General features: G+C 36.1%; 1 protein-coding gene across 2 annotated transcripts in view; it reads right to left on the bottom strand.

The window, feature by feature from the left end:
* The window catches only part of RABEP1 (rabaptin, RAB GTPase binding effector protein 1), a 107,521-nt gene that overhangs the window by 25,940 nt on the left and 54,589 nt on the right, over positions 1-26,992 (bottom strand). For both annotated transcript variants that reach the window (XM_082604074.1, XM_082604075.1), the window contains 7 exons: positions 22,522-22,725; positions 20,545-20,705; positions 17,226-17,345; positions 11,686-11,821; positions 8,417-8,595; positions 6,254-6,385; positions 714-1,181 (listed from right to left, as the gene is read on the bottom strand). In XM_082604074.1, coding sequence (XP_082460200.1) covers positions 714-1,181; positions 6,254-6,385; positions 8,417-8,595; positions 11,686-11,821; positions 17,226-17,345; positions 20,545-20,705; positions 22,522-22,725 — 1,400 coding nt within the window. The remainder of the gene's footprint in view (positions 1-713; positions 1,182-6,253; positions 6,386-8,416; positions 8,596-11,685; positions 11,822-17,225; positions 17,346-20,544; positions 20,706-22,521; positions 22,726-26,992) is intronic.

Raw genomic sequence — 26,992 nt, 5'->3', positions numbered from 1 at the left:
CCCAGGTTTTGCTACTAAGTCGAAGGGGAAACTTGAGCAACTCATTTGACCTTTCTGAGCCAGTTTCCTCATCTATAAGTTGGAGAAAATCATGCCCTGATTGTCTCATTATTATCAAGAAGCTCAAAGAAAAGAGGTATGTGAAAAGGCTTTGTAATCTGTAAAGCACTATGCAAATACATATTTAAGTTTTTATCTCCTAATCTTACTTCTGAGTTTGCAAATATTATTAGGAGGAAAATTAACCTCATTAAATGTTGCCTTCTCTTCTCTCACATATTTTCCACCCCCTCCTTAAACTCACTCTAAGCATTAACTGCTGAAAAGCATTTGTACTTTAGATCTCAAGGAAAGATGAAAGAATATGCATCTTGGAATACACTGAGATTATAGAAAACTGCAAGGAAACCAAATTTGGGCTACACAAAGGTAGCTATGCTATTCAAGCAGATCGCTCCAACTTAAGAAATGTGACTTCAGGTGGAGAAGTTCACACTTAACACAATCAGCTAGTCAGTTCCCTTCTCTGTCATAATCACCAGGAACAGCCAAAGCAGACAATGACAAGGGTCGGACAATATGGGTTAACACCCATTTGCTGGCAACAAGTGTGAGCACTGACTCCAGGGACCATCTCTTCAATGAACAATAAATCCAGAGCTACCCAGTATCCCTCAAAGTGAGCGAGAGGAGAAGCCAGGAAGATAACTCACCTCTTTCTGCAGGAGATTCCATTCTGTCTCACTGACTAAGCGGTAACCACTGGGAGACACATAAGCACTTTCCATACCCTGTGTGACACTAGACAGGAGGGATGCCGTCTCTTCTTGTTCTGGTGTCATTGCCTTGATTGCTCTTTCCTGATCTTTGGTTAACATAAACCCACTTGGCATTTGCAGTGACCCAAGGGAGGCAGTCTCAAAGTTCTCAGTCACCGAATCTGCTCCTACCAACGGTCCAAAATCTGATTCGTCCAGGTTCCCAGCAGATTTTGCTTTGTAGTTGTAGCCTAAAGCTTTGGATTGCAGTGAGCCTGAGGTTCCCAAGCTGTCTGTAGACTGTGCTCTCCTGAGTCCATCTTTAAACATGTCATTGTCTGATTTACTGAATGGATCCCCGGATGGCAACAGTAAGTCTGCATCTAAGGAATGGACTGAACCGTGGGTGCTATCTAAATGCTCCTGAAATGTGAAAATACATTGCCAGTTAGACAATTCCTGATATTTTCAAAGAGAAAAACTATCATATTTTATAAAGTATTTTGCCACAGGTTACACATGACAATCTTTAGTGTGCTGCCTTCATATATTCATTGAACAAACATTTATTGAGTGTCTTCTATATCCTGGGCACTAAACCAAGCACTCAGAATACAAATGTGAACAATCTCTGACTTCAAAATGCTTAGTTTCATGAAAAAAATAAACAAGTGAACCAAGTAAACAGGCTATTAGAATATCATATTCAATAAAATGACAGGCTACAGCTATGTATTGAATGCTCTGGGAGCTCAAGGAGAGGAATTCAGCCCAGACATAAGAATCAGGGAAGTCTCCTGAAATTCAGTATTGGGTATATGGAACATGAGGTGCCTGCTGTATATCCAAGTAGAGATGTCCACCCAATAGAGGGACAAAGAAGTCTTTATTTTTTTTTTTTTTTATTTATTTTTTTTTGCTGTACGCGGGCCTCTCACTGCTGTGGCCTCTCCCGTCGCGGAGCACAGGCTCCGGACACACAGGCTTCGCGGCCATGGCTCGCGGGCCCAGCCGCTCCGCGGCATGTGGGATCTTCCGGGATCGGGGCACGAACCCGTGTCCCCTGCATCGGCAGGCGGACTCTCAACCACTGCGCCACCAGGGAAGCCCCAAAGAAGTCTTTAGATAGAGACTTGGGAGTAACCACTACACAGTAATAATTAAAGCCACGGCAGCAAATCAGAACACTTAGGATGAGTCTGTAGGATATGAAGAAAGCTAAGAGCAAGGCCCTGAGAAACAACTATTTTGTCCATTTTGGGGATGGACAGAGGAAGGAGTACCCAGAATAGAAGGGAAATGAGGATAATGTTGTACGCTAGAAACTAAGTTTCAAGCAAGGTGTAGTCAACATGTTAAATAAGGCTGCATCAAGTGAAAGCCAGACGCAAAAGGTCACACACACTGTACGATTCCATCTCTATGAAATATCCAGAATAGGTAAATCCACAGGGACCAAAAACAAATTAGTGATTGCCAGAGATTAAAGGGAAAGGAGAGTAGGGTGTGACTCCTTAGTGATATAAGGGGTCTCTTTTGGGGGCGATGACAATCTTCTGAAACTAGACAGGTAATGGTTGCACAACACTGTAAATGTACTAAAGGCCAATGAATTGCACATTTTAAATGGTTAATTTTTTATGTGAATTCCATTTCAACTTTTTTTTAATGTGGTGCAGCACACTCCCAAAGTCAAAAAAGCACACCAGTATCATTCTAGCACAGTCTGTAGGAAAATCAGAAAGCAAGGAAAATGTAGCAAGTTTTTCTTGAAACTAAATTTATTCAATTTAAAGAATCGGCTTTTATTTTAAGATACTATCCTTTCTACTTTTTGTTGTTAAATGCCCTTCCTTTTATGAACTGAAAAAGATTAAAATACAGATTTTTTTCAATGTTTTAAAAATATCCTTACTTGGTATAATAAAAAGTTGACAACTTTTATGTTAATTCCTCCATTTATTTCTTTTTAAAGGTTTTTTTTTTAAGGTTTTTTAATCTGTGAAATTCCGATGGCTGAGGAACACACAAATCTAGTATATACTGAGCTAGCTACGGCAAAGGTCCCAAATAAGCACCCTAATAAAAACTGGAGAGAGAGCATTCTGTTAGCTTATAAAGGAACACGACATCTAACGCTATCATATATTAACACAATGCCAATGTGACACCAAAGAAGGAAGGGGATGGGGCAAGAAAGTTGTGAGGGCCATTTAAAAAACACCAGACTACCATGCTGATAACAATACTTATAAGGAACATATACTTGTAGGGGTCTGTGACCTGTTACACTGTTTCTGAAAGATGATTCAACAATATGTTTGTTTATGCTCTTAAACTCAGCAGTTCTCTTCCCAAGAACTTATATTAAGGGAGTAATCAGATAAGTCCATGACTTTTATACAAAGAAGAATTATATATAATAGCATTATGGCATTACTCACAATAATGAAATTTTTTTTACTAGTGAAAAATGAAACAACTGACTGTTAGTGTGTTAATCATGCTTATTTTCTATGTTTTATGATGTTTTTGACCTTTTAAAGGCCTTGCTGGCCGAGGAGAGACTGCCTCTTCCAAACTAGCTAATTCCTAGAAATAATAAACAACTTGCCTATGAATATGTCTTTCACATCTAAATCAACCAATCTCAAGTCAATACTCCCAACCAACTCCTTTATCTAACTCTTGCACACCAAGCCAGTATTTCCCCTGTTCTAAATCAACCCAGGGCCAGGTACCAGAAAACTGAAGATAGACTCTTATGCCCCAAAGCCCACTGGATTTATTCAAACTAGCCAGTCCTATGTTATTTACCCTGCCCTACCTTTCCCTCAAAAATCCCAATAATGGCTGTGGTCCATACTTTCCCCTTGCTCCTGCTTTTGCTTCATGACCAACTCTGATGCTTCTCCATGTGACTCTGCACAGTGTACCATGACTCTCATTTCTAGAGGGACTGTAACATTAAACTTTTTGTCCAATGGCATTAACCTCTCTATGTCATCACTCGGTCACCTTTAATTTATAATTAAAACCTGGGCACATCAATTTGTAGGAGATTAAGGAATTATGGTACATTTACATGCTGACATACTGTTAGTCATTAAATATCATTGTGGGGGAGAACACTGATGTGCCAAAACCTTTAAAGACAGATTTAAGTGGGGAAAAAAATGTACGTAAAACATCATGCACAGTTACAATCTGTATTATGTTTAAAAAGTACAAATAGAAACACACATTTGTTACCTTTGGAAAAGGAAAAAGAGGGAGAGGAGAGGTACATACCAAAATGTTAGTGGTGGTATCTCTGGCTAGTAGAATTATCAGTTATTTTTATTTTGTATGACTTTCTGTACTTTCCAAATTTTCCATAATGAACACATATTACTTTTGTGGTGAGAAAAGCATATTCTAAGCATTTAGGTTAAAGAAAATATAGGGTCCTACAAATTTTAAGTGGCTTTAGCAATATATCTAGGTCTCCAAAGCATTCCATATTAACTTTAAATCAACAGGCTAAAGTAAACTGTCACTGCCTCTCAATACAAAACAAGTACATTCAACATTCAAACTGCAAAACATCAGATCTGAAAGGCTATAAGATATTTCAATGTCAGAAAATGTTACGCACAATATACAGTATAAATCTGTTAAGACACTATTAAAAAATTTTAAGTGCTTCACTATAAATCACAACAAATTTCCTTTTCCTGTTTTCCTGCTAGAATATTTTTTTTTAAGTATGAAACTTTGCCAAACATTCCTGGACACAGGACTGCATGATGCAGAAACCACATAATATTTGGCAGTACGCAAAAATTGAGACATTCTCTTGGAAGTCTATTTTAAAAAAAAAGACAAAGCAGAATCAGGGCAAGGTTCTCAGTGTATGAGCCAAGAGAGAGAATGTACAAAAACAATTACATCATACTTTTCAGTGTCCACTAGGATTTTTTTAAAGCATTTTTTCAATGTCAAGTAATCCATAAACATGGAAATATGAGCCACCAGCAAGTAGATTTTACATGGCTCAGAGTAAATCTGCAAATTAAACAAAAACATAATACCTTTGAAAGTGAGAAAAGACCCTTATCCAATTTACCTGAAACTGGTTCACCAGGCAGGGAAAGGAGGTAGGGGTGGGGGAGTAAGTATGAATCTCTAAACAGCAGGGACAGTATAAATGCATATGAGCATGGACAGCTAGTAGAAACGTCTGGCTGTGAAGTGGAGAGTATGCTAAGGCTGAAACGGTCAATTCAACTCCAAAGGCCCTAGTATGGCAAACTGGGGACCTTAGTTTTTACCCTAAAGTCAATTAACAGAAGCATTTCCTTCCCTAAAGAAGAGATATCAGGGCTTCCCTTGTGGCACAGTGGTTGAGAGTCCACCTGCCGATGCAGGGGACGTGGGTTCATGGCCCGGTCCCGGAGGATCCTGCATGCTGCGGAGCGGCTGGGCCTGTGGGCCATGGCCGCTGGGCCTGCGGGTCCGGAGCCTGTGCTCCGCAACAGGAGAGGCCACAGCAGTGAGAGGCCCGCGTACCGCAAAAAAAAAAAAAAAAAAAAAAAAAAAAAAAAAAAAAAAAAGAGATATCAGCTTGAGTCTTGAAGGATGAATAGAAGAATTCCAGAACTCAGAAAGGCAGAGGGAGGTAAGCATTCCAGGTAAAGGAACCAATGTGCAAGGCAGAGAGTATAGCACAACAAGGTGAGCAATGTGGCTAAAACAGAATGCATATTATGAAGGGTCTTGACTGTCTGAGTGAGGAAGTTGCACTTAATTATGTAGGTAATGGGAGTGAGTGGTGGTTCTGACTAGGGGAGTAGCCTGGCTATAGCTACTCTTAAAATAAGTCTGACAGTAATGCTGAGGGTACAGTGGAATGGGACAGGCTGAAGACAGGAAATGTAATGAGGAGGCCCTTGCCACATGTGGGTGAGAGGCGATGAGGCCATAGGAACACCGCTTTCCACTTTCCACCTCCAGGTCTCTCTACTCTGCCCATTCCCAATACCTGAAATGCTCTACCCTACTCCATCACAATCTGCCAAACCCCACACACTCTTCTCAGGGCTTAAGATCTAATACTTGATAATACTCAAATACAGGCCATAGAGAATTAAGTGTTTCAATACTTTAGATAAAATCTCTTTTAAACAAAAGCTCAAGGTATTAGAAACATTTATTCATATCAAAAAAGATTTTGCAGATATTATTTAAATTTTCTTCTAATGTTTTAATTTTGGAACCGCTAGAAAAAAGAACATCTAATTGTTTCACAGACCATGAGAGAAACTGCGTGTTTCAAACTGTACTACCTATAACACTGTAAAAATAGTTGAAAATAAAGTATTATCACTTTAGCTAATTTTCAGCTAGTAGCTACTACCCACTTCCCATATGAACAATGTAACTAACCGATATATGAGAAGCTAAAAATGGTTCACACTGTGTATACGGTGATTTTAATTATAGATTCATTATACCTCCTCATTTGATAACTGGGCTGAAGATTCTTCATGAGTTAAAGCACACACTACTGGTACTTTTACTTCTTCCTCAACATTTGTTTTTTTATGATCCTTTCTCTTACTAAGTCTTTGTTGTTCATCTTCCTCCTAAAAGTTAGGAAGAAAAAATACATATTACCCAGGTAATCTATACTTAATGATTCCCACAGTTCTTTAACCACTCAAAACAAGTATAAAAGTATACTACATGAAAGGCAAAACAAAAGAGAGCAAATCACCCACCTCTTCTTCAAGTGATTTGAGAAAGAAAATTTACATAGAATGTTCCTTCGGCTTATTATGGAAAACAAATAGGAAAAAGTTATGGCATTACACATCCATATGAAACATGTACAAATTTATATGAAATACAAATGAATGACTGAAGCTGATATAATAATTCACTCAACAAAGATCAAAGATACCTTCAATGGCCCCCACAAAACACTCTAGTGGGGAGGGACAAATACACGATTACATCACTATATAAGTATGTACAAGGTTCTATAGGAGAGAAAACAAAGATTTCATCTGAGGGAGCTAGAAAGGGGGGCCCAAAGAAGGTAACACTTGAGCTGGATCTTGAAGAATCAGTAAGATGAGTTTGCCAATTGTGTGAGAGGAGACAAGCAAGGGTTCCAGGGAGAAAAGAAGTATGTAAAAGGGAGAGGGGCACAGAAGAGCAGGCATGTGGGGAATACTGAATAATCTCATGTGACTAAAAAGAGGGCAGGCACATGAGTAGTGAGGTACATGGAGAAGGGGATGGTGATTAAGTGCTTAGACTCTGGAATCAGAGATTGGTCAACCTTCAGATATGCCATTAGTCCCTATCTCATATGGGAACTTTTGTTGTGTGTTTTTCTGTTTTGAGAATCACATGAGATAAAGCTTTACATATAAAGCCTTAGCACAATGCTGGCGCATAGGCCTTAAATGACCAGTTCTGGAATTTAGACTATTCTAACGGGAAGCAGGAAAAGCATGATTTTATCTGTACTTTAGAATCTAAATCCTCAAGTTGACTGTGTCTACACACAAGATGAATGAATCAATTAAGAGAAAAGAAATTTAAAAAGGAAAAAACTTCTGAAAAACAAAATCTAACCTAAGTTACACAAGATAATTTAAAATATTTCTTACAGTACCTACAAAAGCTTCTACACAGCTATCCTAGGGAAATATTTGCACACATACACAACATAGTATAGGATATTAGCTGCAAAACTATTTGAAATGACAAAAAAAAAAAGAAGAAAGGAAGAAACCATCTAGATGCCCACTACAAAGAGAAGGATTAAATCAAAAATAGTACATCCATGTTACCAGCTAACAAGAATGAGATAGATCTCTAAAGTGAAAATATATCCAAGATGATGCTTATGAGAAAAATAAGCTACAGAATAAATACTTATACTATGATTTCAGTTGTATGGGGAAAAAAAAAAGAAACCTGAATATACACTTATAAACACATAGAAGTGGTGTGGAATACTACCTTCCAAACTGATTATTTCTGATTAGTCCTGATTACAAAAGTGGTTATTTCTGCGGAGGCAAGTATGTGAGATGTCAAGGGAGATTTTCACTTTATCACTTTATTTTTTCACTTTGTATTTAAAACAAAATATTTTAACATGAGAATGTATTTATGTATTACTCATATAATTTAAATAATTGTTTTTTAAGATACGGACTAAACAGGATCCTGGGTATGCAGCCCTCTAGACACCTGCCTTTTCATATCACCCAGCCTCTCCATCACCACCCATCACTGTCTAATAAGGCTTTTAGAGCAATGTCACAAAAGACATGGCCTGGATTAAACAAATTCAGGAGCCCTAGGAGAACTGGACAGAGCTGCAGAGAAAGATTTTCTCAGAAGTATGCACTACTGCATCCTGCAGACTGAAGAGGATCATTTCTAAATCAGTTCTTCCCCTTCCCCCCAGACAAGGCCATTTCTAAAGTTGAAAAACAAAATCCCTCAAATGCAGCTATTATGTTTTTTGAAATGGCATACATCAACTTTGTTTCAGGCTTAAGTCAATCTATAATATACATAAAGAAATAGGATCATGTGTCAGGGTGGAGTGGTTTATTAACAAGGCAAACAAGTCCTACAAAACTGGTATTCACCTGATCTTTCTTCTTCAATTCTTCAACTTGTCGGAGCTGTTCTGAAGTTAGCACAATTTCCATCCGCTGCATGTCCCTCATCAGCAAACGCTGAGATTCCAGGAACTGGTCGTTGGCCTTCTGCCACGTGTGTTTCAGCTGGTTGTGCTGTTGTCGCTCTTGCTCCAAGAGACGGCATACTGTTTAGGAATCCCCCAATCAAAGACACTGAATTTTAATGGTAGGCAATTTCTTTAACATAGCACTAACTAGACTAGACCTGGCCAAAGGTCCATCCGGTCTGGGATTCTGCCTCTGACAAGAACCCAGGGGCAACCTGCCATAGGACAAGGCAGCTGTCCCCACACCACCTGTCTAAGCAGAGTCTCCCAAAGTGTGTTCCTAGGAAGAGCAACATGTGAAAAAAAGATTTCTGTGCTCAGTGAGTTTCAGACACCTTGGGTTAAAAACTTTTTTTTAAAGATTTCTTTACTGCAGGACTTTGAACTCAGGGTCTTAAGTATGATATATAATACATATCTTGTAAGGTGTATATATAATACAAAACTTTTTGTATATATAATACAAAACTTGTGATATATAATACAGTACCTCCCAAATTGATATGACCAAAAAATCCTTTCCACAGTGCCACTGATGTAACAAATGTTCTAGGGAATACAATTTGGGAAACCTTGCTCTAAAGGGAAAACACACAGTAACCACTCCTAATTGTCTTTAATACATTCTGAATAAATCTTGTTATCCAGGAATCCTTCTTGAGTCCATTTAGTTTTGACCTCTCAGGATAAGTCAAAGAATCTTTGTAAATGCTTGTGTTATTGATATTCATCAGCTCAGCCATGTTCTTTTGGAAAAAAAGAATAGATGGTATCATCTATCAGCCCATCTACCCAGTTACCCAAGCCAGAAACCTGAGAGACAACTCATACTTCTGACTTTTCCTCACCCAACACATTCAACTGTGACAGAGGCCTACTAATGCTACTTCCTGTGTGATATGACACTCCATCTTCTGCCTTCTGCCTTAGATTTAGGACTCAGACAACTACAACAGGAGTCTCTTCATAACCCTTCCTGCCATTCGTCTGGCCCTCTGTATTCTATCCTCCACACTGCTGTAAAACTGAACTCTCTAGAAGGTAAAACATTACCACTCTCAAGCTTAAAACCCTTCAGAGAAGCCAGACACAAAAGGCCACATACTGTATAATCCCATTTATACAGAAGTCCAGAATAGGCAAATCTATAGAGACAGAAAGTAGATTAGTGGTAGCCAGGGGCTGGGGGGAAGAAGATAATAGGAAATGACTGGTAATGGGTACAAAATTTCTTTTTGGAGTAATGAAAATGTTCTGGAGGTAGATAGTGGTGATGGTGTACGACTTTGTGAATATATTAAACATCATTGAACAGGTACCTTATCTCAGTAAAGCTGTTATTTAGGAAAAAAAAAAATTTCTAAATCCTTCAGAGCCTCCTTATTACCAATACGATAAAATCCAGAATCCTTAGCATAAGGTCTCCAGGATCTGGCCCATGTCTACCTCTCCTGTCTCACATTTTGCCCCACTGCCTCTTGCATTTTAATCTTGCTGAACTATATTTCTTACAGTTTCGTTACCTTGTTGCACCACATGCAAATGGCCTTGAATGCCATGCTCCTCTCTGACGACCTGACAAACACCTAACTATCTTTCAAAATTCCACTTAACAACCTCTTTTAAGAAGCTTATTCATGGCACTGTTGCCTCCTAACACACTTCCTAACACATATGATATGCAACTGCACTGCACTTGGTTGCATATCTGATTTCCCCAATTTAGGCTCTAATTTACACTGCTGCTCAATTTTTAACTATCTTCTTTTCACGTAAATACTACTTTTTTGGTGTGAATGTTTCAGTAGACATTACTCTACCCACCCTTACTTATTTTAATGAAACTTCTCAGATACTTCTCCAGGTATATTAGGAAGGTCTGGTAGTCTTGCACTATTTCTGGAAGGGTTGGGACACGCAGGTTAAACAGAAAGTCCTTTTTCTTCTGGACACCCTTTCAGAGTTTGAGTGTCGTTTTGACTGCAACAGCACTTTTGAAAAGCATTTCCTGAGAGCCAAAGACTCAAACACTGGATTACTTTAATAACATTTTATAAAATAATTCTGTAGGCTTATATAATTTCAACTTCCCACTATTTGGGATAAAAACCTAACTCCTATGCAAACCTGAATTATTTTTGGAAGAGCTATATTTTCCATGACCACAGTCCTAAATTTTCATATTAAAACATGTGACTAGTATAACCTGCAATGAACAGAAGATTTCAAGAGGTCCATGCATTTAGATGAGGTAAAAATTTAGATCTTTATTTTCACTAACCTCTAAATGAAATTTATCATTTCCTTCAATTATAAAATATAGACAACAAACCACAGTAAGTATAACAATACCCATGACTTGGTCACTAACAGGAATCATAGATACTTTTGTATCTCAGTACAGTTGTTGCAGATATCTTAATATATTATTTATGCTCATCATACTTCAAAATTACAGTAGTTATTAGACCTGGTACTAGACCTTGTTATTTAATGCATTGATAAAATAGCACATTTATTACTATAAGTTTGCAGTTATTTATATTTTGATAACTGCTTTATAATATAATTGATTTCTTTTATAATTCTATGTATTAAAAACATTATTCTGAGAGGGCTTCACAAGACTGCCAAAGGAGTCTGTGACACAAAAAGGTTACAAATCTCAGGTATACAAGATTCACTAAAAGAGTTAAAGACAAACATATATTTTAATGGGAAAGGATGAGTCTATTTCCCCTATCCTGAGAAAACAGAGTCAATTTCTGCATCACTCTGCTACCAGACTACCAAAATCAAAATTATCTCTTATAAATAGGGGTGCTTCTTAAGAACACTAGAATATACCATCTGCCCTCTCTGTCCCATTTTCACTTTCGCTAATTCACCTCCACCAAAATAGGTCTGGAGCAAAAGCAGTTTAAGCAGCAACTTCCTATTATCTTTCTGCCCAGAGTTTGTGCCCTATGAATTCTTACTGGGGTCCTGGAGGAAACAGAAACCATTAACAATCCAAATATCTTTTCAAACCAACTGCAAAGCTTAAACTGAATCACTAACATGTTGGATTGGCATTTTGGAATTTGTTACTGTTATTAATCAATATCATTTTTACTTACATAGCTCTCTTACAGACTGAGATTAAAAATATGAAGAATATATATTTACCTTCATGTAATTCTTTCCGAAGTTTCTCAGCATCTTCCTGTAAAACAGATTTCTGAGTATTCAAAACAGCTACGTACATCTCCAGATCAGTCCTACAAGATTTCTCAGCTTCCAGATAATGATTCAGTTCTTTAACCTGAAAAAGATGCAATTCCATTAAACTAAAATTTCCAACAGTGTCTACCTTATAATGTAAGGTATAATGGTAAGTTCTGGAGGTGCCTTGAAAAAAGTTTACATTTATATTTATGTAAATTTAAATTTACCCCCAAATTAACATTTATAATTTTTAATTACAAAACAAACATATACTTACTAAAGAAAACTGGGAAAATAACATAATTGACAATAATTAATAGTAAGCATTATCCATAATCATCACCAGAGTAAATATGCAATTGAGATTACACATAACAGTTTTGTACCTTGCTTTTAAAAAGGTGGTTCCAATTTGTATCCCCAGAGCAACATACACATGTGCTCATTTTATCACATACTCAGTGAACCCAGGCTGCTGTTGTTTTTTATTTTTTTTGTTGTTGGTTTTTTTGTTTTTTGTTTTTTGTTTGTTTTCTTGTGGTACGCGGGCCTCTCACTGTTGTAGCCTCTCCCGTTGCGGAGCACAGGCTCCGGACGCACAGGCTCAGCGGCCATGGCTCACGGGCCCAGCTGCTCCGCGGCATGTGGGATCTTCCCAGACCGGGGCACGAACCTGTGTCCCCTGCATCGGCAGGCGGACCCTCAACCACTGCGCCACCAGGGAAGCCCCACATCTTTTTTTATTAATGTCTTATTTCTGTTGAACAATTAACTATAATTTTCAAGTATTAACAATATAGTCTAATATCTGAAATAGTTCTAACCAAAATAAAATGCAATCTTGCCCCAGAAAGTGATTAAAGAATCACTTGCTCTACCCTTCCTTACAAATTGCCCATCCTAAATTGTGGCCATTTAAACTAACTTTCAACTTTTTCAAATGATTATATCTAATTTCACTTTCAAGATTATATTTATGCCTTTCATCTTCCCATTTCTTCAACTTGAAATAGCTGCCAGATCTGTTTTCAGTTATCTTTCCTCCAAGACCATTAATACAGTACATTAGCACTGATCATGGACTAAAATGATTATTTACGCTACCATTTGATGCTTCACTGGAGGCTGTCAGCCAACCAGAAACGTACTGTACACTAACCAAGCATGACAAAGTGCTGACTGTTGTCAGGCACTTTCCCTATCACCTGGAGAGGTGGTAATTCAGTTAATGATAAAGGAAAGTCAATATGTCAGATATAAAATGGTGGTATATAACCACTAACTCTATCAGCTATTACTTCTTAGAATAAATATTTGACTCTATAAATAATGAATTAATTTCTAACATTCGAAAGCTACTGAGCAGAACTCTGGGAAGATGGTGACAGTGAATGTGTGGTACACGGATTTTCCTGAATTCCACACACCCTAACAACAGAACTAATAAGATAACAGAACTCAGAATACATGACATCTACCAAAAAGAAAAAAAAGCGATAATTAGAGGGTGGGGACAAACCACTGAAAGCTACCTATATGGAGTTACATGGTATCAGCGTCTGTGCAGGAGAAAGTAAAGGGAAGCAACAAGGGCCGGAGAACTCCCAAAATATTCAACAGGGATTCCAACTTCACAACAGCAGCTGAAAAGTGGGAAGAGTTTCACACACTCCAATAGTGGATAAACACAACAAATTTATGTTGTAAGACTTACAATCTGGTTAGAATAAAACGGCATTTGATTTTCACTTACATTTCCTTGATTTCTAGTGAGACTGAATATCTTTTCACATTCCTTAACTTCCTCTTCTGTGAAATGCTTGTTCATATTCTTTGCTTGTTTCTCTGTTGGGCCTATTTGTCACTTATGGACATGGCAATTTTTATTAATTTTGGACACTAATTTTTTGTCAGGTATAGATAACTTTTAACACTCTATAATTCTCTTTTCAACTTTTTGTGGTATCTTTTTAATAAGGAAGTTTTATATTCTAATGTAGGCAAATTTGTCAATCTCTTCTTTCATAGTATTTTTACCTTATTTAAGAAATGTTTTTGTATCTCACATCACATATTCTTTTTAAACATCTAGAAGTTTTAAAGATTTACGTGTACTCTTAAGATTTTAATTCATTGAAATTTTTGAAAAGTGTGAGGTAGAAAGCTAACCTCACTTTAATCCATATGTATAACTATTTGAAAAGCCTATTTTTAAATAATCCATACTCTTCCCACTGACTTGTAATGCCACCTGTCAAATATCAAATTTCCATATATATATGGATACATTTCTGGGCTCTCTATTCTGTTCCACTGGCCCATTTGTTTATCTTTAAACCAGCAACAAACTATCTTAATTACAGTAGCTACAGTAATAGTAAAGCTACTGTAAGTCTTAATACTGGTAGGTAGGGCAAGTCTCCATACCTTGCCTTCTTCAAAATTTTGTTGGGTGTCGGGGCTTCCCTGGTGGTGCAATGGTTAAGAATCTGCCTGCCAATGCAGGGGACATGGGTTTGAGCCCTGGTCCAGGAAAATCCCACATGCCACGGAGCAACTAAGCCCGTGCGCTACAACTACTGAGCCTGCGCTCTAGAGCCCACAAGCCACAACTACTGAAGCCCACGCTCCTAGAGCCTGTGCACCACAACAAGAGAAGCCACCGCAATGAGAAGCCCGTGCACCACAATGAAGAGTAGCCCCCGCTCGCTGCAACTAGAGAAAGCCCGAGCACAGCAATGAAGACCCAACACAGCCAAAAATAAATAAATTTAATTAATAAAAAAAAATTTTTGCTGGGTGTATTTCTGATTCTTTGCTTGTCCATATGAATTCTAGGATCTACTTATTGAGTTCCTTATTAAACCCTGATGAATTTTGAGGGGAATTTTGAATTTACAGATTAATTTGGGGATATACTGCCTGCTTTACAATACAGTATTTTCTCACTCAGGAGCACACATGTATTCAAATTTTCATTTATAATGTGTTCCATAAAGATCTTACTCATTTTTATTTAGATACATTCTCAGGTAACTAATATAGGTTTTGTTTGTTTGTTTGCTATTGTGAACAGGAATTTTTCCCCATTGCATTTGTAAGTTGGATATTACTGGGGTACATAAACACTACTATTTTTGCATGTTGATCTTGCTGGAAACAACTTTCCTGAACTCTTATTAGGTCTAACTGTATGTCTGAATATTCTCTTGCTTTCCTATACAGAAAATCAGTTTCACTGCTTTCTTTCCAGTTATTATGCCTCATTTCTTCATCTTGGCTTATCTTACCACCTAGGACCACATAAACAATCTGAACAAAATCACTGAGCACGGGTCTCCTCATATGTTCCCATCATTAATGGTAAGGCTGCTAAACATTCATCATTAAGTATGATGTTTGCTGAAGGTTTGACAAATAGCCCTTTAATAAGTTATTGGGTGTTTAAATTTATCAAATGCCTTTCTGAATCTAAGATGAATTTATTACTCTTCTCCTATAATCTTTTTATGTGGTACATAAAAATAATAGGTTTTCTGGTGATATACCATCCTAAATTTCTGGGAATATCCCTTTTTGATCATGATGTCTTTTTTGCTTTTTCTTTTCCTTTTTTTTTAACTACACAGTGGAAAATTTTTGTTTCTGTATTCCTAAATGAGACAGATCTACAATTTTCTTTTAATACCTTTTTGTGAGTTTGTTTGTAATGAAGTTATGTCTCATAAAATAAGTTGGAGAGCTTTCCCTCTTTTTCTGTTCTCTAACACAGTTTGTAAAATATAAGGATTACCTCTTTCCAAGAGCTTTGGAAAAACTTGTCTGCAAAACTAACTGTGTTTAATGTCTTTTGGAGGATAGGAGACAGGAGAAAAGGAGATTCTGACTATAAATTCACTTTCTTTAATAGTTACTAACTATATCGGCTCTCCTATTTTATCTTGAGACAATATTGGCTAATTATTTCCTATCAGAAATTTTTTCATCAAACTTACTTCATTTCAAACTTATTGCTGTGACATTGTCCATAGTATTTATTTTTAAGTCTCTACTGATTTGTAGTTATTTCCCTCTTTCATTTATAATGGTTTAAGTCTTTTTCTTTTTTCCTAATTAGTCTTATCAGGTTTGCCTATCTTACTACTTTTTCCATTTTTTTCATTAGATTCACAATTTTCCTTTTGCTTTTCTATTTCACTAATTTCTGCTCTTACCTGCATTATTTCCTTCCATTCATACTGTTTGTACTATTGTTCTTTTTTTAGATTCTTGAGTAAAAAATTCAAATCACTCTAAATATTTTACAATTCTTTTTTCCATATGAGTTAAATGTTTTTCATTTTCCAAACATTTCATCTCAGCTATATTTTATTGTAAATAATTTAATAACCTGTGGTCAGAGATTTGGATGTGTATAACATCAAATCTTCAAAATCTGATGACATTTCCTTTGTGACATTATGAAATGTATAATGTACCTAAAAAAACAATATTTATTCCATGTACTATCCTAAGTGCCGTACGTGTTAACTTATATAATCCTCATAACAGCCTTATGAAGGAGGTAGTATTATCCCCATTTTACAGTTGAGCAAACCAAAGCACAGTAAGATTAATTAATTTGCCCAAGGTCATCCACCTAATAAATGTTGAGCTCTTAACTACTATGCTCTACTACTGTATAAAATATAGTCTCTCTCTCACTCTCTTAGTGACAGGATTCTATGTCTATTACATCTAAATTATTAATCAAGTTGCTCAAAACCCCTATATCCCTACTAATATGTTTTTTCTGCTTGCACTATCATTTGCTAAAGGACAGTTTAAATCTCCTACTATAATTGTGAATGTCAATTTCCCCTCATAATTGTCACTTTTTAGTTCACATATTTCAAGGCTATGTAAGATGCATTCAAGTGCATGACTGTCATAGCTTATTGATGAATTATAAATTAGAAGGGGTCCCTCTTTATCTCTATTAATTCTTTTTTCCTTTCATCCTATCTGTTTCATATTACAATTGCTAAACCGAGTTTCTTTTGATTAGAATTTACAAGGCATTGCTTTAAGTCTCTCTTTTTTTCCCCAATCTTATTTTGTAGTTTTATTTTAGGTATATGTCTTATAAGCAATATAAATTTACAGCCACACTATAGCTATATGTCATTTCTAAAAGATCAATTCTGGGGCTGATGTCAGAAAACAAAGTCACCTTTGAAAACTTTATTTTCCTTCATAACAAAACAAGAGAGATCAGGTCTCATTTTGATAAGAAAATAAACCCTAGCTTTGTAACAAAGCAGCACAAGCATCACTACTGTCATTATTTTAAATATCCATAAGGGGAGATCATCTCCAAACATTTTCTTGCATTTTCAAGAAAGCAAGAGTCTTAAGATGCATAGTTTAAATTACAGTTTACCCCCTTAGTATTCTAATTTTGCTCATAGCATTAGGGCAAAACCTTGGTTTCAAGCAAATGGATTACAATGTTTCACAACCTTTGAGGCCTCCAGCTCTTTAATCTTGTCTTCAGCCTCTGTCAGTTTATCTTTCAAAGCTGCAATTTCCTTCTCCATAGGCATCACAACAGACCGAAGTTTTTCAGCATCCTCTTGGGCCTATGGTTAAAAAGAATTAAATGCTACAACTTACTGATTTATTGCTTTTCTAAAAAACTCTGACCTCTCCACTTATTAAAATTAGTATAATAAATAAGTCTAGCAGGCACTGTATTAGCACTCACAAAATTGAACCATGTCTAACTTTTAAATGCTGCATTACTTTGAATGTCAAGTCATAATCACAGCTTTCCCAAATATCCCGTTTAGAACTTGGGAATAAGTAGGAAAATGGATCCACTAAGACAAATTTGACTTTTTTTTTTTTAAGTGAAAGCAGGTTTATTTAGAGAGATACACATTCCACAGACAGAATGCGGTCTGTCTCAGAAAGTGAAAGCAGCCACAAATTTGACTTTTTAATTAGTTGAGTAACTGAGATGGAAGATATCTATATATAAAAGGAAATGCATATAATAAATAATTTTTATAATTCGGGTCACTAAATTAATGAAACCATACATAATCTCTTACAAATACTGAAAGGACTAATTAATTTTTTAACATAAAAAATAGAATTTATTTCCTAAAATATTACAAAATTATGTTTCTATAAAAGGGCTTCCATCTAATTATTTAAACAGGGTATTTATCATTTTACTTTTGATATCTACATGAAACAAACCCAAAAAATAACCCTGAAAACCATGCTGCTTTCCATCCTTCATTCTCAAAAACATGGGATTAAAAGGAAACAACATCCATAAACTAGTAAGTTGGTAAGAAACTTAATTTTATTTTATATACACACACGTATAGTCACACAGAAACAAAGGCAGACTCAAAAAGTTAGCTTTTTTCCTTCTAGTGAAAATGAAAATTAATCTTATGCACTGAATTTAGAACAGTCCAAGCTTATCCTAAAGTGTTCATGATAGGGAAAATATTTTCTACGCCAAAATGTGAGTGGAGATTTAAAAAAAAGAAAAAGTTATCTCTCAGAAAAGAGGGACACACTTTGTTTTCCAGTGCTTGCAAAGTCATTTCATCATTTATTTTATTTTGAACTAAGTCCTGTTTGGAAAAGACATGTGAGCTTAAAATATCTTCAGCCAAGGCTAATTTGGGACGCTTACAGAGGTCTGCTGATTAAAATCATCGGGGAAAAAAAAGGAGAGAAGAAGCAAAGAATTTAATACAGATTGAGTTATTTATTAATGCAACGATGACCTCACAATTCCAAGTGATGCATATCATAATAACAAAACTTTTAAAGATGATTTTTTTTAATAACAGAAAGGTCATTAAAAACAAGGAAAAGCTGAGACACTATCACAGCCAAGAGAAGCCTAAGAGACATGACTAAATGTAATGTGGTATCCCGGATAGGATTTTGGAACAGAAAAAAGGACTTGGGTAAAAACTAATGAAATCTGAATGCAAAGAAAGGACTTTAGTTAACAATAATCAATACTGACTTATTAATTGTGACAAATGTACCATACTAACATTAAGACGTTAATAGGGGAAACTGGGAGTGGAGTATATGGGAATTCTGTAGTATCTTCACAATTTTTCTGTAAATCAAAAACTGTGGGCTTCCCTGGTGGCGCAGTGGTTGAGAGTCCGCCTGCCGATGCAGGGGATACGGGTTCGTGCCCCGGTCTGGGAGGATCCCATATGCCGCGGAGCGGCTGGGCCCGTGAGTCATGGCCGCTGAGCCTGTGCGTCCGGAGCCTGTGCTCCGCAACGGGAGAGGCCACAACAGTGAGAGGCCCGCGTACAGCAAAAAAAAACAAAAAAACAAAAAAACAAAAACTGTTCTAGAAAATAAAGTTAACTTTAAAAAATAAAATAAATTTTAAAAAGGATAAAAAGTGGCAGACTGCAGAAATCATGACTATGAATATATAAGAAGAATGAAAAAAAAAAACTATCCTCATGTGAATGGTACTGTAGCTCTGAATAAAATGTCTAATGATAGCATCAACTATGAATTACTCTGAAACGACCTGACAGAATTGAAGGCTAACTATGGTAGATGACTAAGTGACTAGTGATCATGAAGACACTGTCAGATCCTCATGAAGAAGCTGAATTACAATCTTTTCCTGAAATAAGACAATGTAAATAACTACTCCTCAAGGTTCAAGCTTCTGTTTTGGGTGTTGAGTTCTCATATGATTTTTACACTATAAAAAAAAATTAAATAAACTTCTAAACATATAAAGGTAGTCCTTGTATGAACCAAGATTATGATTAATTCAACTGAAAAGAAAAATCAAATTCTAATTATTATTTTATATGTGATTTCAAATATATGTATGTATATAAATTAATAAATTAAAAGTTTCTGTAATGGCCTATGGTGGGGAAAGAATCTTAAAAAAGAAAAATAAAAAAGAGTGGATATATGTATATGTATAACTGATTCACTTTGCTGTACACCTAAAACTAACACATTGTAAATCAACTATACTCCAATAAAAATTTTTTAAATTAAAATAAAAAAATAAAGTAAAAGCTTACATAATCAAACTGGCCAAAAAGCTTTTTAAATTTTCTCAATGATAAAATATTTCACCTTACATTTAGTTGTTCTATGTTCAGGCATCTTACAGTAAAATGTTCAAGCATAATATGCAGTACATTCGTCACACAGGAACCAAGGTATACTGAGAAAGAAGGAAAACTAAAATCTGTTCTCAGGCTTCAGTTTAGACACAAACACCAGGCAACAACACTCATTCAACAAATATTTACTAAGCACCTATGCATGAGACACTACTCTAAGCATTTAGGATAGACAACAAACAAGACTTCTGCCCTCGTGAAGCCTGCATTCTAGTGAGGAGGAAAAGGCAGCAAACAGTACTAAACATAATAAATAGTTGAACTCTATGTACATTATAAGGAAATAAATGTTATGGAAAAAGAAAAATTAGAACAGGATAAGAGCAAGTTGTGGTAGGTGGGGGAGGGAGGTGGGCAGGTTGCAATGTTAAATGGGGTGGTCAGGATAGGCCTCATGAGGTGGAGGCAATTGGTCAAAGATTTGAAGATGAGGGACTTAGCCAAACATATATCTGGGGGAAGCTCATCAAATTATTTAGTACTACATTTAAGTCTGTGTCCAAATAATTTCTCTAACAGAAAACAAAAAAGTACAACTTCTATTACCATAATAATATTAGTTGAAGCATTACAATAAAAATATTTGGATTGAAATATTTCTACAGATGAATACATTCCTTCATACCTTTTTCATTTCATTTTCTAAATTTTCCTCCTCTTGACCTTCAGACAGCCTTCTCCTTAAATCAGCTATTTCCCTCTCTGCGGATTCTCGATACTGTGCCCACTGTGTCCGCTCCTGCTCCAGCCTAAGGTGGAACTGATGCTCATAGTCACGAACTGTTTCTACAAAACATCACCAAATATTTATAAGCATTCTGGAAAAAATGTCCTGGCACACTAAAATTTTAAAAGTAGTTATATAAAGAATTTAAGCCTAGTTTCTGGAAATCTTTTAATTCACTAAAAGCAAAAGCACTAAACTAACATTTCTAGTTCTTACCACATGTAGAAATTTTGCTAAGGACCTTAAATCATCTCTAATCTTCACAATAAACCTGTGCCACATATTATTTTACAGATGAGGAAAGCTTAGGACAGGTTAAGTACTCTGGCCAATATTTCATAACCAGGAAGAAACAGAGCTAGAATTCAAACCTAAGGCCAACTCTAATCCCTATGTTCTTAGATACAACACTATGACTCCTAAGACAAATATAACGTGTCACCCCAATACAACTATATACCTGAAAGGGTGAGAAAAGGGATATATTTTCAGAATGTTTTTACTATAACCCAAGATTCTAACTTGAGACAAATTCTATAAGGTCTTTATAAAATGACTTTATCTTTAACACAATCTTAAAACATGTGATAAACACTGCTGGTTGTCAATTAATTTCCACTCTTTCTTCTTTCTTACTAACAAAACCCTAATTTTGTTTAGGAAGTCAACGGCCCAATTTTAAAACTAAAGTTTCTAGATGCCTTGGTAGTTATGTGTAATCAGAAACCTCTATAAAGTGTGGGGGGGAGGCGGGGGGAAATATGCTGGAGATTTCTAGAAAGTTTTTGCTTTACTCAGGAGGACTGGAGGAAGAGCAGTCATTTTTTTCAGCCACAAGGCAAAATGAAGTTGAAAACCACACGCTAAGGGTGAAGGAAAACAAAAGCTGAAGGAGCCTAGGACAGTGATGACATCAGGAACCACTGTACCCAGCCCTAGGTTACCTACCTCTGGATTTCTCATGTGAAAAAAACAAACTCTTATTTGGGTAAGCTGTTATGGTCAGGAATGTAACACGAGGCTTAGAGTAATCCCTAGGTGATAGCCACAAACTCAGAAAACAGTGCTTGTCTTACCTGCCTTCTCACAGAGTACTAAGGCAAAAGTGACACATAACTGTGAAGACGGGAAAAACAGTCATCACGATTTCACATTTATATTATTAACAAAACTCATTCTGGGAACCCAAAGATTCAGGGGGCAGCTTATTTCATTATCATTTTTTCAGCAATGCAGGAATTAATAAGCACTAGTGCTAAAAGTTGATAGAGACTAAACTACTACTCTTCCTTTGAACCAAGGGTCACCAGCTGGTAGCTCATAAAGCCTATTCTAACCCACAGACCACTCTACCTCATAGAATGAGTGAAGATTTCACATAAAAATCCAAATTTTTCTTTAAAATGTTAAATTATGGCAACACTGGCCTGGATGGGCAATAATTAGCTGGAACTAATAAGTGTAAATAGTAACTTCACTCTTTGCATGGGAGGTCTCTCCAGTTCAGCACACTTCCTGTGCCCACACACAGCTTCATTCATTGACATTACTGGCCTGCCTCTCCTATAAGAAAATCCATTTTGAAGCCCTCCTTTAAACCTTATAATGAACTATAGTTTTCATTTAATGCAGTATCTCTGTAACACTCTCATCATAATTCTCCATTATTAAATTTGTTAAAGATGCAGATGATATACCCATTGGCTTCCCTTTTATTTTGAATATGACAGTACATCTTGAAGATGGTAATACATAAAGCCACAATTGAAACATAAATGAAACTCAGGATATATTTTAAGACCTTCTGAAAATGTTCTCAATCATCAGAATCAGTTATCTTAGAAAATCATAAAATAGATCTGTCTTTATCTTTACCTTTCATAACAGCCTGAAGTGAAGCAACTTCTTCTCTCCACTGTCTTTTCACTTCATCTATAGCTTCTTGCTTGGTATTCTCAGACACCGTGGCAATGGCCTTGATATTTTCCATCTCTGCTTGGGCTTCCCACAGTTGTGTCCGAAGATGTCCCAAATCATCTTGTGCAGCTTGTAAAACTGCATTTTGCCTCTTCAGATCCTCTAGGAAAAAAAGTAAAAGACTTTCCATTAATGAAAAGTTCACCTTTATCAGGCTGACATTCTAATGAAGACATTAAGCACTACATTTTTAAATGTTAACTTAGAAAATCATTTTAATAAAGGTAAGATTTAAGGTATGCTGGGTATCACGAATCAATTAGTAACTATCTAACCAAAGAGTGATTAAGGCCATATAGTTTTAGAACTAAATTTAGGCTCTTTCACCCACTGGCTAACTTATTTAACCTCTCTGGCCTCAGTTTCCACATCTACAAAATTAGAATAAAAATACCCACCTCAGAAAGTTGTTTTAATGATAAAACAAGTTATTGAAACACAATTCAAGAAATGGTTAATAAAAGAGGAAAGAAAGCCAGAGTACATGGCAGATAACTAGGTCTAGGCTTTTTAAAGTTGGGATTGGGCTTCCCTGGTGGCGCAGTGGTTGAGAGTCCGCCTGTCGATGCAGGGGACACGGGTTCGTGCCGCAGTCTGGGAGGATCCCACATGCCGCGGAGCGGCTGGGCCCGTGAGCCATGGCCGCTGAGCCTGTGCGTCCGGAGCCTGTGCTCCGCAAGGGGAGGGGCCACAACAGTGAGAGGCCCGCGTACCGCAAAAAAACCCCAAAAAAACAAAAAAAATAAAGTTGGGATTAATTTCTCGGCACCCCTTTACCATCTCTTAAATATTAAATTGATCTGATGTGCCTACTACATGATTTAAGCCTAAGTAGGATATCTGTTTGGCCAAATTGACTTCCAAAAAAGATGAACCTACCAACAGTATATAGGGGTGTGTCTGTTTTCTCACACCCTTACCAACAGTCACTATTTTCCATTTTTTTAAGTCCTTGCCAACATTATGAGTAGAAAATGGTAGTTTTTAAATTGTATTTCCCTATTAATAGAGAGGTTGAGTATCTTTTCATACATTTATTAGTGACCAGTATTTCCTCTTTGGTGATACCTTTTACCTGTGATTTCCAATGAATTGTTTTTCTTCTAATTCGGGAGAATATTTTATACATACTGGATATTAATACTATTTTATCTTACAAAACTATTCCCAGTCTGCTGCTGTTTGTCTCAGCTTCCTTTTTAAAAAACATTTATGCAGAAGAACTGTTCATCTTTGCAAAGTCATCAATTTCCTTTACGGAGCACAATAACTACCTCAACCAGCCATGAAAACAATTTGATTTAAGTTCTAATGCTACTACTAACAGCTGTGTCACTTTAGCCAGAATAATGGCAACACTTTTCTGTATAAACTTCTAAGTACTTGAAAAACGTCAAATAGATAATATCAATCAAAGAACTTTTAAAAGTTGTAAAGATATTCATCATTATCAAACAATCACAAGAATTAACAATTCGGTAGTTCAAATAACGGGAAAAAACCTAGTCATACTAAGTGAAGTCATTTAAGAAATCTTTCCTCTCTCAACGTCAGTTTCACATTATTTTGTCACCACTATTAAAATATTTTGAAACACCAGCCAGACAGTTATAAGTATTAGTTGCAGAAAATAACTATCTAAAGTATCCTGAAGGCAAGATGGCTATCTAATAAATAGTGGTAGGTGTGTGACTGGGAATGATCCAGAAACTGAGTAAAGACATAAACACGTGAAACCACAAAAGAAGTGTGTGTGTGTGTATCAACTCTATATTCTAAGTGCTATTTCATAAAATGTGAAATAAAAGAAAAAGCATTATTTCTGGAATACTTTATTAATTTCTGAGAAATTAATACAATTCTGTCAAGGCTAAAGTTTATATACTTAACACTTCCTCATGCTAATTATCCCTGCTACTTTTGACTTCTTGGAAATCACCCAGAGCTATTCACTACCACACTGTCACTATGGAAAGAAAAACTGCAAATAAATAATAAATCTAAATACTAATTTTGGCATGTTTCCTCATAGTTAAAAGCAGTATAGAGATCCTGGAGAAAGAGTGGATCAAATTTTATTCCTGACTCACTTTATAAATATTTACATAAGACATAATATACATTATTTATTATACATGATATATAATATATATGTTAAATATATGTATATGTGTATATTTAAACCAGGAAACAAAGAGAACTTAAAAAAAATTTTTGTAACAAAGCATTTCAAACATGGTAGCCAATAGTACAAATTATTATTAAAAAACAATTATTTTTTGTTTTTGCATATGTAATTATGAAGATTTTCAAACTCAAAAGTTGAGAGTATTATATTACAACAATCTTCCACATACCTATCACCAATTATAATGATTTTGCCATTTATTTCAACTATTCTTTTTTAAAATAAGTCCCAGAAACTGTATTACAGTATCTAATGCTCTACATACGCATCTCTGAAAACATGGATATTTTCTTACATATACACAGTGCCACTGTCACACCTAACTAATCATTGTTTGATATAATCTAACACTCAATCTTAGTGAAATTTCCCCAATTGCCACAAAAATGTCTTCTTGAAGATTTGTTTGAATTAGGATCCAAACAAGACACTTCTTTTGGTGATACTAATACTTTATAAAATATTTCACAGAAACAAATATAAAGAATTCTGTAATGGACACCTATTACCTATCACCTGGCTTAATAATTTTTAATATTATTGCTACATCAGCTTCAATTTCTTTTTAACCTTAAGAAATGAAACATTACAAATACACTACTTTCTTCAGGGTAACAACTATCAGGAATTTGGAGTTATCATTACCATGCATATTTTACACCTTTGTTACAGGTTTTTAAACCTTAGGGCCCTCGTAGCATAGTATTCTTCTGCAATTACCTCACATCCATCAGTTTTTGAGATTGCTAATACATGCAACTACCTCATTCATTAAGTGCAATACCAGAGTACCAATAGATCAGCTATTATAGTTCAAGGCATTCAGGTGTGAGCTAGGAATCTACTTTTTCTATACAGATGTTCCCCTTGTTCTAAACTCTTGCCCCAGTCTTCCCATTTTTATAATGTCATCTATGTCATACATCAAATTTCCACATATATGAGGGTCTGATTATGAAAGCCTCTATGCTATAAATATGGTCTATTTGTCTATTCTCATGCCAATACTATATTGTCTAGACTAGTACAGCATTATTTATAATATTTAGCATAATCTTGTGTATGTTTAAATTTTTCCATAGTAAATAATTTTAAAAGCCCATGATAGTTTTGAATAAAGTGGGGGGACTTGGCCTCCCAGATGTCAAAAATTATTATAAGCCTCATGCACCAATCACTCAGATCCAGCAACCATACACCCGCAGGCAATCTTGTCCCATCCACCAGTTTGCATTCTACAACTTATTGTTTTGAGATAAGTCCCAGACATTTTTAAAAATTAATAAACCTTATTTTTTAGAGCAATGTTGGGTTCACAGCAAAACTGAGCAGAAAATACAGAGCTCCCATAAACTCCCTGCCTCCCCACGCACAACCTCCTCTACTGCGGACATCCCCCACCACAGCAGTACCTCTGTCACAATCTCTGAACTTACAGTGACACATCCTTACTAGTCGCAGTCCACAGTTTACATCAGGATAACGTATAATGATATGTGTCCACCACTCTTACGTAGAGAAGTTTCACTGCCCTAAAAATCCTCTCTGCTTTGCTTAGTCATTCCTCCTATCCTCCTAACCCCTGGCAACCACTTAGCTTTTTCACTGTCTAGATAGTTTTGCCTTTTCCAGAAAGTCATACAGTTAGAATCACACAGTACATTGTCTTTTCAGATTGGCTTCTTTCACTTCATAATACACATGTTTCCTCTATGACTTTTCATGACTTGACAGCTCATTTCCTTCTCACACTGAATAATATTCCACTGTACCACAGTTCACCTGCTCATCTACTGAAGGACATCTTGGTTGCTTCCAAGTTTTGGCAATTATGAATAAAGTTGCTATAAACATCCATGTGCAGGTTTTTGCATGGACATACATTTTCAATTCATTCAGGTAAATACCAAGGATCAAAATTGCTGAATCATATGCTAAGAGTGTATTTACTTTTGTAAGAAACTGCCAAACTGCCTTCCAAAGTGGCTGTACCATTTTGCATTCCCACCAGCAATGAATGAAAGTTCCTGTTGCTCCACATCATCAGCAGCTTTTGGTGTTTTAGATTTGAGCCATTTTAATAGGTGTGTAGTGTTTGCTCATTTTTTTATTTTTATTTTTTTTTTGCGGTACACGGGCCTCTCACTGTTGTGGCCTCTCCCACTGTGGAGCACAGGCTCC

The sequence above is a fragment of the Mesoplodon mirus genome (assembly GCF_964341445.2).
Source record: "Mesoplodon mirus genome assembly, chromosome: 18".
Classification (NCBI taxonomy): domain Eukaryota; kingdom Metazoa; phylum Chordata; class Mammalia; order Artiodactyla; family Ziphiidae; genus Mesoplodon; species Mesoplodon mirus.
This window is presented reverse-complemented; position numbering and strand designations above follow the sequence as displayed.